Source organism: Papaver somniferum, unplaced genomic scaffold (assembly GCF_003573695.1).
Source record: "Papaver somniferum cultivar HN1 unplaced genomic scaffold, ASM357369v1 unplaced-scaffold_158, whole genome shotgun sequence".
NCBI classification, from domain to species: Eukaryota; Viridiplantae; Streptophyta; class Magnoliopsida; order Ranunculales; family Papaveraceae; genus Papaver; species Papaver somniferum.
In genome coordinates this window covers 2550040-2563748 of record NW_020625264.1, presented here as the reverse complement: position 1 = coordinate 2563748, position 13709 = coordinate 2550040, and the positions used below count along the sequence as shown (strand labels likewise).

At 37.1% G+C, this 13709-nt stretch overlaps 1 protein-coding gene across 1 annotated transcript; it reads left to right on the top strand.

Annotated features, from left to right (window-relative positions):
• Positions 1–2084: 2084 nt before the first annotated feature.
• On the top strand, positions 2085–4511 carry LOC113337022 (protein transport protein sec31-like). The gene is made up of 4 exons (XM_026582719.1): positions 2085–2168; positions 2299–2571; positions 2691–2924; positions 3229–4511. Exons 1-4 carry the CDS (start codon positions 2099–2101, stop codon positions 4353–4355), a joined length of 1704 nt encoding a protein of 567 aa, XP_026438504.1. The 5' UTR covers positions 2085–2098; the 3' UTR covers positions 4356–4511.
• The last annotated feature ends 9198 nt before the right edge of the window (positions 4512–13709 follow it).

The following is a 13709-nucleotide window of genomic DNA, read 5'->3' as shown; positions in this document are numbered from 1 at the left end:
TGAGTTAAACAAGTTGAAATTTTTGGTTATTAATAATTTTCAGAACTAATCAATGAAAACGAAGCTACCAATCTGAACCCATGTGAAAACGAATCTCATGCTGAACATTTAAGTATTTAACATGTTTTTCTAAAAAAGAGTTACTGATAAACTAATTTCATGCTGCTACAACTGAATCCCAGATTCCCGGATAATTAACTGAACGTGTTCCAGCTGGTCTATGATTAAACTATAGCATACAATAAGTTAAACACGGAGCTGTTTATTGTCATCAAGTACTCAGAAAATAAACCTCAAGACCTTTCGCTTCAAGATGAAGCTCTCCGCATAAGTACTCAAAAACTGTAATGGTTTCTGTATATCTTACCCCCTAAAATTGGTGCAGAAAGATATCTAGTTTGAAAACTAATCATAAATTTTGGCACAGTCTGTCAATAAATTTAAGCAATTGATGGAATCAAAATTCAGCAACTGGTTTACAAATCTGAAATCATGTATTTGTTTGAGTAACAACCTCGAATAGTGGTTGTTATCTGTTATTTTGGTGTTGAAACATAATCGGTATAGTCATAGTCATTCTCCTATCTGCTACGTACCATTGATTCCCAGAGAATAATTTTAGTTTCGATCACCATTTCCGATATAGTTTTTGGACCTGACTCAAAATTTAGTCCAAAATAAATACTAGACTAGAACATTGCTGTCACGGTGGGGAGGGCCGACCGAAAAAAAACGAAACAAATAACAATTTCCATCGGTAGGCATATACTATCTTCATTTCAGGAAAAGCGCTATTTTCATAGTTTCTTTTTGCCTAATAATAGGCCAAATTGATAAATTGATCACTTTTCCTGAAACAGAGGGAAATTGAAAACGTGAAAGTATCTATTTTGCTGAAACGGAGTGAAAGTATCACTTTTCCTGAAACAGAAAATTAGTCGATGCATAAACCAAAGTATGACTGCATGATATGTTATGCATCCTTTGTCGTGGTTTGCATAATTTTTCTTGATATATACATTTTATTAGCTGCGACGAAAATTAGTTACATGTATAAACTAAAATATGGCTACAAAAAGTATTATGTATCATTTGTGGTGGTTTGCATAATGGGTATACATTTAATTTTCTACAATTCTGCTTAAAATGGTAAATACCTCCAAATTTTTCCTAAGATGTCTAAATTTGATATTGTTGTTTATATACTCATTGCGTAGATTTTTTTATTACCTTTGCAACTAGATAAATTTTTAAAATTTCAAGACACGGATTTTTAGATATATTATATTAAATTTTGGTTGCCAATTATATCCCTAAAGAATTAGACTAAAAACGAAAGATATTTTTGTATTATCAAGTGCACATTATCAAAATCTTTTTATAAAATTGAAAATTTATGTGAGATTTCGATTTAGAAAAAAAATGGTCATAAAAGTCTCCCTTCCTTGGGGCCCTCCGATCTGTCGGCCCAATAAACAAATAAATACTCCATTTATGGATGAAGAAAACGAATCGAAGATAAATAAAAAGATACTCCATTTTTGTGCCTAGAATCGTGCAGTAAGGATACGATGCCCAGGATTCAGCCGTAAGATTAGTTTTTGCTTCCCACTGAATCCAAGAGAATTGCAGCAGGTCTAGGATTTAGTTTTGCTGCTCCAGCTGTGTTCAATCATAAAGAATCAACATTGCCAAGAATCGTGCAGAAAAGATATGCCTGCAATTCAAAAAGCAAATATCACGCCGAACTTTACAGATTTGTTTAATCTACACTAGGATCTTTAGACACTCCAAGAATCGTGCAGGATGAATAATAATAGTACCGAGTGGCGATTTTGTGCAGCATGTTATCCACCTACAGACTACAGTTTCTGGCAAACAATATAGTTAAACACGGAGAGCTATTTGTTGCCATTAATGGCAAGAACGGTCAATAATGGAATCCAGATCTACAATCACTTAAAATATTATGTACGATTCTAATTGGTATGTTACAGAGCTAAGTGTTACCTAAGTTAGTTTCTTTTTCCTATAAATAGACAAGTATTTGATCACATAAACCCACCACTAAATTAGTTTCTGAAGCCTTATCAGAAAGATGGTTTGTAAGAGTTCCCAAGTTTTGCTGCTTTTGATCTTTGCGATACTTGCGTTGTATGCGTACACAGGTAAATACTCGAACGCTCAATGTCTCATATGAATGTATGTGTAGCTATCCAGATCAACTCATCCTACTTAATCATAATATAATGGATCGGACCAGTCTTATTTTCTCGTAATTCTGTTTTGTTCATGCAGAGAGTGTATCGGCAGCTGATAAATACTGTGCCGCTGATGGTGGATTCACTCGGCATGTGTCTGGCCAAGATTGTGATGATCAATACGAATACAAAAACTGCGAGCAATGGTGTCTAGATCGTAAAAAATGGTTCGATAAACACTATATAATAAAAGGAAAACTTGAGTCTAGCTGGCGGAATCTGTATATTCCCAAGTATTCAGGTGATACTTGTGTTTGTTGTTGTAAAGATGCCATACCTGGAAAAACTCCACCACCATCACCACCACGTGGTAAATACTCACTCTATATCTCGCATGGATGGCTAGCCAGCTAGAGCTAACTGATCCTAATTAATCTTTCTTATAATAGGATCAAGCTTATTCTTTCGTATTTTTTTTTTGGATGGCAGCCAATAAATATTGTCCTGCCAATAACATCGAAATCTATGAGAGACTTGTGCTTCTTGGAGGCTGTGGTAAAGCTGATGTGTACAACAATTGCGCGGATTTGTGTATACAAAAATCCAGAACCTACGCTAAAAGACTTGACGTCGGCGGTAATTGCATTTGTTGTTGTGCAGATGTTAAACCACCACCACCATGTCCACCACCACCAGCTCTTCCTCCACCACCAGCATGCCAAGGTAACAACGGCTAACCCAGAAATAATTAGGAATGCGCCGATTGTTTCTTTTGTTTTCTTTAATTTTTTTTTATTAGCACAGCTCTAGCAAGCCCATTGTAAAAATGAATCATAAAAATAAATCCACCACTATATTAGTTTCTAAAGTCTTATCATAACCATGAAGATGGTTTCTAAGCAGAATTCCCAAGTTCGCTTTCTTTTTCTCTTTGGAACTGTACTTGCTATGTGTGGCAATCTCAGTAAATTCATATCATTTTAATATATATCTTAGTTACTTTGGTAATTTCATTTTGTGCATGCAGAGTGTGTATGTGCTCTAAACAATAGGTACTGCCCTGCGAATAACATAGAACGCGTTTGGCCGAATATGATCTGTGGTGATGGTGCTAGTGCTGACTTCAACCACTGCCAGAGTTGGTGTGCAGTTCGAGGCAGAAGCTACACTACAAATAGATACCCACTAAAAGATGGTCGAGATGATTGTGTTTGTTGTTGTGGAGATCCCCTGCGATCACCTCCTTTTCCACCACGACCATTAGCCTCCAATCCATCAGCGTCACCTCCATCTCCAACCTCATTGGCCCCAAATCCATCCGGCTCACCTCCATCTCCATCATTTCCACCGGCCTCGCCTCCATCTCCATCATTGTCACCACAATTCGCCCCCAACCCGTCGGCCTTTCCATCTCCATCATTTCCACCACCATTCTCCCCAAACCCATCGTCCTCGCCTCCATCTCCATCGGTGCCACCACCATTCACCCACAACCCATCGGCCTCACCTCCATCTCCATCATTGCCACTACCATTCGCCCCCAACCCATCGTCCTCGCCTCCATCTCCACCATTCGCCCCTAACCCATCGTCCTCGCCTCCATCTCCATCATTGCCACCACCATTCGCCCCTAACCCATCGTCGTCCTCGCCTTCATCTCCATCATTTCCACCGGCCTTGCCTCCATCTCCATCATTTCCACCACCATTCGCCCCCAACCCATCGGTCTCGCCTCCATATCCATCATTGCCACCACCATTATCCCCTAGCCCGGCCTCACCTCCATCTCCAACACTCCCACAACCATTATCCCCCAGCCCATCAGCCTCACCTCCATCTCAAACACTCCCACCACCATTGGCCCCCATCCAATCAGCCACACTTCTATCTCCAACAATTCCACCACCATTCGCCCCCAACCCATCATCCCCACCACCATCAGATTCAGAAAACACAGAACGAAGGTTAGCATATGAAACTAGTTGCACAGAGGTTACACTTCTTGATTGTCATAATAAATGTGCGGAAGAAAACGGAAAAGAAAGGTTAGCATATGAAAGCGAACTTTCCCAGCCTCCTTCAGATTGTCTCATCCACTGTTGTTGGACTGCTGCAGTAAAACAAGCTCCCGTTCATGATCATAATCAACAATGATTGGTGGTTCATCATTATTCACCGTAGCAGCACAGTGAATAAAATGCTATCAGAAAATTAATTAAGCTATTGTATGTCACATGGGCAGCATCCAGTGTGATCTATGGGATATAAATTGATCTTTGTTTTATTCTATAAGTTGGATTAGAATATAACCCGTGCTGCAAAGACACGTCTCGGTAATATGTAATTTTATATGTTCAGATCTTGATTCGTGTTGTTCGTCTGCAATTATTTTTTCAATTGTCATGTGTTTTAGCAGAGTTTAATTTTAATATTGAAACGGTCAACCACGTTTTATACTTTATAATGTTAAATGTTTTGCGGCGTTACAGAATTATTAACATAGTCGATTAGAGTAGTTCTTATGGACTCAACAAACTTCAAGTTTGTTGATTTTGATCCCACTATGGACTCAACAAACATGAAAAATTGATGGTCAAATCAACAAATTTGTTGGTTTGTACATTAAGATGGAAGAAGTAACGTGCGTGTGATGGAAGACCGGGTGAGGGTGGCACAAGAGCTGGCGTTTGTGCCAAAAGCACTGGCATTTTCAGCAACAACGCCCGATGTTCCTTCACTCGCCAGCGTCATTATTGAAATCTCCAGCGTTTGACCCAAAACCGCCAACGGTTACATCTGGACGGGTGTAAATCCTTATGATCCAACGGCTATAATTTTTGAGTTCTATAAATACTCCTCATTTCAAATCTAAATTCATACATTCTACACATTCTTCACTCTTAAATTATCTACAAAAATGCCTCACAAAGTTTGTAGTGTTAGATTCACTCAACAAGAGGATTTAGTTATTTGAAGAGCCTACGTTTTTCACACACAGGATAATATTGTCGTTAGGGATGTATCCCAATCGACGTTTTGGGAGAAAGTTTATGAAATATTCACCGCTGAAACGGGGAACACTGAGTGATTGTCTCATATTGTCGTATCGGTTTAGTGTAATTAGTCGTAATGTATCAGAATTTTATTCAGTGTACTAATGGAGAATCACAAAAATAAACTCAACGGTGAAGCCGGACATGAAGTGGAACCCAAAACACTAGCGACGTGGGCAGTATCTCACCACAGACGTCCTTTCGACTTCCAAGCTTGTTTCAACATTCTTATGGTGTTCAATAAATACAATCCCTACAACTCCATAGGAATTCCACCACCCCTTTGAATTACCAACTCCTATGTATTAGTTGTTTTAATCTAATTTAACCTATTGTATTTCTTTTTTTCTCATGTATGATGTGGTTGTTTAATCCAACGTAGTATGTTTTATTTATGATATTGATGGTGCAATGTCTAACCCCAAGAAAAATTTAAAATAATTATGATATTGATGGTGCAAATGTGAAGACATCCACATGTTTGGTTTTAGATAATTATAATAACACAAAATAAACAGGAAACTAAATAACATAAGACCATAATGAATCAATTTGTCCTTAAACTTCAATCCTCCCACTCAGACAAAAAACACCTAGGATATTCCCAGAAATGCCTTCCATGTGTGTCTTCTTCTTCAGAAGTGCGCAAATGCAAAAAAGTCATGCAACCGGGCTTTGAGCACCACTGATTCTCTATGGACAATGTTTGTATTCGTGATTTCCATATCCCCAATGCTTGTAGTGTAGTAACTCCTTCTTCAATCTGGCTTTAAGTTTGAAGCTTTTGCAGAGTGTTGCAATCTTTTCTTCTTATTCTTTAATCTTCATAACATCATCTAGCATATGTGGTTCCTCTGGATAGTTGGGATCTTGACATTGTAAATACTTGAAATTTTCAGGTTGTGATTCAATCACCATTCTGATGCGAGAACAACTTTCCCACGGACACTTTGGATACATCCAAAGGCATTGCATAAGACTGTGGTTATCCATGAAACATAATGGACAAACCTATTTTGCTTCGATTTTCCTTTAGAAAACATGGTGGATGTTATTGGTTTAAGAAAGAAATCTGTTGGTTTGGTTGAGAATAAAAACTAGTGTTATATTTTTAACAAGAAAAATAGGCATTGGTATCTGAAACAGGCGGTTGTAGTAAAGCAGCGCGATTTTACTACAAACGCCAATGGCGAAATGTCTAACAACTCGATTTTCTTTCTCGACCTATAAATTACGTTCTTCCAATCTCCCAAATCACATCTTCTTATTTTTTTTTTCTTTCTAAAACTCTTAATCTCTCTTACTTTGCAGAAATGTCCGTTAAAAATTGTGGTCTCAAGTTTACTGAAGAAGAGGATATAACTATATGCAAAGCAGATTTTTTTCATGGGGTAATCATTGGTATGGGATCTCAAGACGGTTCCTTTTGGGAGAACCTTTTTACAATGTTTGTCTCACTAAAGGGAAACCCAACACACCGAGATGCTCGTCGATTGCGTGCTCGTTTTCAATATATTAGGCTTGCAGTCCAGCCATTTCTTGCTCTGGTAATGGAAATTGATCGAGAAAAGTTCATCGGTGTAACTGAAGATGAAGTGATCCAAATAGCTCTTGATAATTCGGAGGAAGCTCACGGTAAACCTTTTCGTCCCGAAGCGTGTTTTAGATTTCTAAAAGATGGTCCATCTCAAGCACGTTTGTATTGCACTTGAATGCCTCTCCCAGTTTTTACAATGAAAGAAGATCTTACTCTTGTTCGATCTTGGTTACATCGTATGATGAGACCAATGAACAATGACTATTTCTGGGAAAGAGTGTTGGGACATTTTTGTAGCATCACGGAACGAAGCCATAAGAAACATTAAGAGCCTAGAACTAAGAATTGCATTCATCACTAAGGAAGTCAAACATTATACACAAGTTTTGTGGATGGTTCATCGTGGCAATTCTGGATTATCCAACGTAAAACTAGTGAGTATCTTACCTTTGACCTCACTGATCAACTGCATCATAAATTTTTGAACTTGTTGTTTATATCTGTTTTGTAGAAAACCATTGCTCAGACAAAGTTTACTGAAAAAATCGGAAGAGAGTTTAAGCATTTGGAATGTTATGAACTCTACAGAGATAATATCGCGGGATTTAATGAAGTTTGATGTTTCTATTGTGGTTTACTAAAATTTAGTTTGATGTTATTTGCAAGTTTAATATGTAATAAATTTCACTTAATCTGAATTGGGAATCTATTTTAAAATCAAAATATTTTCATTCACCGACATTACTGCCAATTCTTTTACAAGATATAAATGTAGACAATAATTAAATGTACTAAACAACTTCAATAAAAATCAAGTACAAGCTTTGGCCTCTTGTTAATCTTCATTTGACGAATCTTCCATTCAACGCGCTTTTTGACAGTTTCGCCTTTGTTTTCGAATTTTTTGTTGTTAACTTTCAGAACTGGAGTTCTTCTTTGCCTTTTAGCGGAACATTTTCTTAGAGTAACTTTAAAAACTTGCACTTGCCTCTTACAATTTTCAAATTTTTTTAAAACTCCCACGTATCTTAGAAACAACAGCTTCAAGTTTTTCATCGCAAAAAAGTGTGATCTCCTTTTCAGCCATCTCACCAACAATAAACTAAAAAATTTAGATATATTTTAGAAGTGAAAATTCAAGAGAAATGAATTTTTGTATGAGCGAATTGTCTGAAGATGATGGCAATTTATAGAGGTAAAAAGGTGAATTTCAAATTTTCAGAAGACCTATCCGTTGGCGTGCGTATGAAGAACATGGTCATCAAGATTCAAACGCCCGTGATGTTATTCCCAGCGCCGAGTGTGAGATACAAATGCTGGAGCTTGTACTTTGACCTGGCGCTTGATGATTAACCGCCCACTTCTTTTCCCATGGTGGAGAAATGTGTTTGACCAACCGCTTGACTCGACAAATTTTTCAATTTAGCCATTACCATAGGAATTGGCCTTACTCTCCAATATCCGTCGCCACCAAAGTTTACATGGTTCTTTTTAAAAAGAAGTAGGCCCTCAATGTCAATTTATGACTCGCTATTGCCACCACCAGTGTCGGCCACCTGCCCCCCGTAGGTGTCGAGAGTAATTATAATTTTCAAGCACAAATGGCATGCACGAGGTTTAGATTGAATAAAATTAGGTCATGAATTAATTTATTTTAATATTATGGTACTTATTTTTATCGAGTATGCTAAAAACATCCTACCACTTCTTTTACAATACGATGTTATCTGCGTTGTAACTACGCAGAATTGATATTGTCCACCACTACTCAACAACACCCGTCGCCTTTACTTCTTCCACCACCACCATGGGCGGAGCTAGGATTTTGAGAAAGGAGCACCAAGATTCTTGGCAAGTTGGTTACGGGTGCAAAATGGACTTTGCAACCCATTTCATGATAAAGAAACCAAAAATAGTTACAATTGAGCTTGGCTCCGCCCTTGACCACTATTGATGTTTCCGCCTTCACCACTTTCTAAGAACTGCCACCACTTTTACCTTCCACTACCACCATTAATGGAAATAAACATTTATTAAATTAGTTTAGGGAACATTTATAATGAATAAAGTTATCATTTGTTAGGTGCAATTAGTGCAACCCTAATTACTAAAATATTTTATAATAAAAATAATTAATAGACCATTTATCATGAAATTAGTGAAAAAATAATTAATAAAACACTTATATGAATATTTAAGTTGAATAAACCACTGTTGTAGATTTATCTCCTTCCTAAACAAATCTAGAACGCCACTTACACAGGATATCTCAGCCAAACTATGTTACATATTCTTGATTGTTTGAGCATTTAGTAGTTAATGATTCGTGTTTTTGCATTTTCAGGAAATCTCAGCCAAACTATGTTACATATTCTTGATTGTTTGAGCATTTAGTAGTTAATGATTCGTGTTTTTGCATTTTCAGACGGTGTAGTTGTGTTGGGTATAAAATGCTGGTAGTGGTGTAGTAGAGACACTAACTAACTAGTCATTCTATTATGCCGTCCAATTAAGTAATAGTACTAGTACGTATTTATATTTGTGGAAAACTAGCTTATGGCTTTGGTTTGTTCACTGTAATCGCAACAAGAATTTGGTAATGTAACTCTCTATTAGCTGTTAATGTATTATGGTGGTCTATTGATATGCAAAAGCTTGGCAATGCAACTCCTTTCCATGCCACCTATTATTTTTTCTGTATTACCCTCTTCAAATCATCCGGTTGTATTCCGTACTACGAAGAGAATGCAAATTTGGTAGAAACAGATTTAGTAGCGTTTCTGGTATGCCAAACTCCGAAGTTTAAGGTGAAAGTTAGTAATGATGGTTCTATGGTGTCATACGAACCTTGCAAAGTGCTGAAATATTTTTCTATAGACGAAAAATTAAAGAGAATACATTCTCTGCCTTGGATATGAAAAGTTATGTGGCACGACCGAGAGGAAGATTCATCTTGTTAGATGCGTTATCCAATCGGTTCAGCTCAATGGGTACTAATAAAAAGGAAGTTTTGGTTGGAAGGAGAAATGTTTGGCCTTGAATGTCAGCGGATGGGTTTACTCATGGTGTACCGACTTTGAATTGATGTTGTTGGCTTGTGATCCTTGGGGATCCTGACGTACCTGAACATTTAATATGTTTTTCTTTAATCTAATGTTACGTATTAGAATTTTTTTTCCAAGAGAATTAATTGAACGTGGAGTTGTTTATTGTTATTAATTTCTAGAGCAATAATAGCATCAGGATCCCGATTTTCTTGTCATTTTTATGTAAGTCCAAGACCTTTAGCTTCAAGCTGAAGCTCTGGGCATCAAGTACCCAAATACCAAAACCTGTGAATTCGAGCTTCACCGTCACGAGCGATTAACATATGAATATATTGAAGCTCTAGCAAAATCTGGAAAACTCGGGATTATCCAATTGTTAAGATCAATGTTGATGCTGCCTGGAATGATGGTGAGTATGCTTGCGCGGCTGTGGAAAGAGATAGTAATGGCATGTAGTGTGGAGTTGGCACCAGAGTACAAAGAACAGACTCAGTGGTCTTTGCCGAAGCGGATGGCTTTAAACTAGCTGTTTTGTTAAATTTGGAAAATATCATTATTGAGGGTGACAGTCAAGTTGTGGTGAACATTCTCAAGGGAGTTTTGAGAAAGATTCCTTGGAGGATTTGGAGACTTGAAAGATGATATTATTTCTAGAATGAGCACACTCAACCGCTCTGGAACTTACAACTATGTGCCAAAACCGGCTAATTCAACTGCTCACTCTATAGCAGCATATGCTCTCTTGAACAACGTCCAATCTATGTGCACTATCTCTAATTCCCCCTAGCATTGTTAGCCTCCGAGATGTAAATAATGGCTAGTTTTTCTGTCTTTTTTTTTTTCATATACGGAAGAAAAAATAAGATAATCACCGTCACGAGCTAGTAGTGCCGACAACGTATCATATTTCTTTGTTAACAATCAAGCTATATAGTAGCTCGTATATAGAAAGACAAATATTGTTACTTCTCTGTTTTGTCATGACTATATTTTTTCTCCTCATTTCCAAGGGAGAAAATGAACAAGAAGTACGCTTTACATGTTTGTTTGACAAGCGGATGCTGGCGCAGTTGGTCAAGGGCGAAGGAAGTAAGCTTCAACTTCAGGTCATTCCTTGGAGTGGCAAGGGAAAGAAAAACAAAGGACGCATTACGCACAATTGAAAGTGCACCATTGTTTCATTCATTCAAAAATTGACGAAGGAAGTGAGCTACAGGTCATGCGATCGGGCACCATCTCTCGCATTAATTTTTGCATATTTCTCTTGGAGTAGCAAGGGAAAAAAAAACAAAGTACATTTCGCGTACCTTGGAATTAATGATGCTCAAGTAATTCAGAAAGACCACTGAACAACAAGGAGTATCACTAACACCACACCAATCAACAACTCTTTGTCGCAAATATTTTCAAACAACCCACACAACAAAGGTATAGTTCGCGTACCTTGGAATTAGTGATGCTCAAGTACTTCGCAAAGACCACTCAACAACAAGGAATATCATCGCATGAATCAACAACTGTTGGAAACCATAATAAAAATTCTCACAGAAATAAATCTCAAACAGCTGAGTCGCGGACTAGGTCACTATCTTTAAGGTGTTTCGCGACTCTGCCTCTTAATTGTGCTAGTAGTCAACTCTGTCGAAATCCTATGGGATAAAACAGCTTCTCTTGTTCGATTTCTATGTACTAAAAAACCGAACCAACAACTACGCTCTCAAAAACACTTGCTCAGTGTCCAACAAAAATTGATGAAAAAAAAACGTATCTACTTCATCTCTTCCAGAAACCAATTTTTATAACCATGGAAATCAATAGAGTTAATTAAAAAAAAATTTGATTAAATGCAATTAACTTTATTTGTAACAGCAAGGAAACGGACAATATAATTCAACATTAATTGTAATTAATAGTGAATAATTACCTCAATACGTTTTGTTTTTTGAAAATCCAAGTTAAAAACAGCAAGAAATTTGGTTTCTAGATCAGCAGACCTCCCAAGGCCCGCTCCCGGATTAATATAATATAAGTGTATAATAAAAATAGTATATACCCTAGTGAAATTATATGGGGTGGGACTTGAACCCATGCATATAGTGTGGTAGCTCAAAATAATACCACCACACTATCTCTCTAACTTTGGCATTATATTACAAAACTATGTTTTTAAATATATACCCCAACAACAATTCTTTGTCTTATAATGAGATAATTACCACCAAATCATAAGCTTTTCATACATACAGCATATGATATATTACATCGGGAATTATAATTGTCATGCAAAAAATTGACAAAGAAGAAGAAAGCAAACATAAGAAATTTCCTCAAAAGAGCAAGTGTATACATTATACACCAAGAAATATTATCCATAAGAAGAGCAAGAAGCAAAAATCTAAATTGAACTACAAAAACGAGGCGATTCAGAGAAACCCTGGAATTAAAAATGGGCAATCCTAAGCCAAATCCTGTTTTCAGAAAAAAAAATATTAAGAGATTTCTGAAAGCGAGAATAAAAAAACGATAGATGCAGAGACTGAGTCGTGGAGATAAATAAGGAGGCGATGAGTCGAGCAGAACAAAAAATTCAAAAGGGAACTCTAAGACCTCTCTAATAGGCTGATAAGACCCATATAAGCAAAAAAAAAAAAAAAAGGAAATAATAAGACCTTATGAATATATAGTCAAAACCTCGCTAGGAGGTTAGGTACCTAATTTTGACGTGCATTCTAATTCGCATAGAATGCAAGAGGCAAAGATAAGACATATTGCACATCCTATTGGGAAAACCCTACTAGCTGGATCAGGAGAAAGCAACTTTGGTTCAGGAGTGGAGCCCCAGAAAGCCTATCCGTCAAAATTGTTGAGCAAACAACTCGGAAATTTTTTGCATGGGTGCTGAAAAGGGTTTTACGGTAGAAATGACTGGTTTTGATACACACGGTCCCCAAGAAACCACACTTAGGGTGCGATATCGTAACCCAAAGTCATATTGGTGGAGGGATAAGAGATCGCGACAACACTAATTTGTTGCATAACTGGATGGGAGGAGCTCAACCATTATGGTTAGGGGTGATCTCCTTGAAAGGGTAGTCAGGGGAATATAAAGAGACGTCACCCTCCATTAGGGATCTACATGTGTCAAAGACGGAAACGTCGCGGGGATATTTACTCACGGGGGTGCATAGCCCTGTCATATTGTCGCATAAAAAATATTCCTACAAAGGAAACAATACTAAGGACCTAAGGCGAGATCAATAGGCAATAAATCGAAAGAGCACTTGGAACTGAGATTTCATCGCACAAAACCCCTGAAGGCTTAGAAAGACCCCAAAAATAGGAGGGCGCAATAAGACATTAACTAGGAGGAAACATAAGACCCAAAATGTTAAGGCGAATTCAGAGGTATATAAATTAGACGTGCGATTTCGTCGAATGGGCTAGGTCATTGAACAATAAATATAAGTAAGGAAGTATACCTAGATAAAGAAATACTTCCTAGACAAGGTAATATTCGTAGATAAGGAAAGATACCTAGATAAGGAATTATTCCCAAATAAGGAAATATATTCCTAGAAGGTTTGGGAAACCGTTAAAGCTATAAATAGAGATGTTTAGCTCATATCTAAGACATCTAGAGTGTGGTTTGTGATACAAACACACCAAGATTTAGATAGTTTGGTTTCAGATACATCTAAGAAAGGTTTGTGTGACAAATCACCTAGAGATAACTTTGTGAGAAAATTATTATTGTTAAAGAAAACTTAGCAAACAGTTTAAGGTTATTTACCTAGAGAGATTATGAGCAAACTAAGAGAGAATTGTAACCATTTTCTTGTTCATAATCTAGAAAAGATATTTTCTTCGAATC

Bases quoted from the DNA above. Each gene is read 5' to 3' on its own strand.
- LOC113337022 (XM_026582719.1), top strand. From the start codon at position 2,099: ATGGTTTGTAAGAGTTCCCAAGTTTTGCTGCTTTTGATCTTTGCGATA. The intron at 2,572-2,690 runs GTAAATACTCAC...TTTGGATGGCAG, and splicing joins ACCACCATCACCACCACGTG to CCAATAAATATTGTCCTGCC. The intron at 2,925-3,228 runs GTAACAACGGCT...TTGTGCATGCAG, and splicing joins TCCACCACCAGCATGCCAAG to AGTGTGTATGTGCTCTAAAC.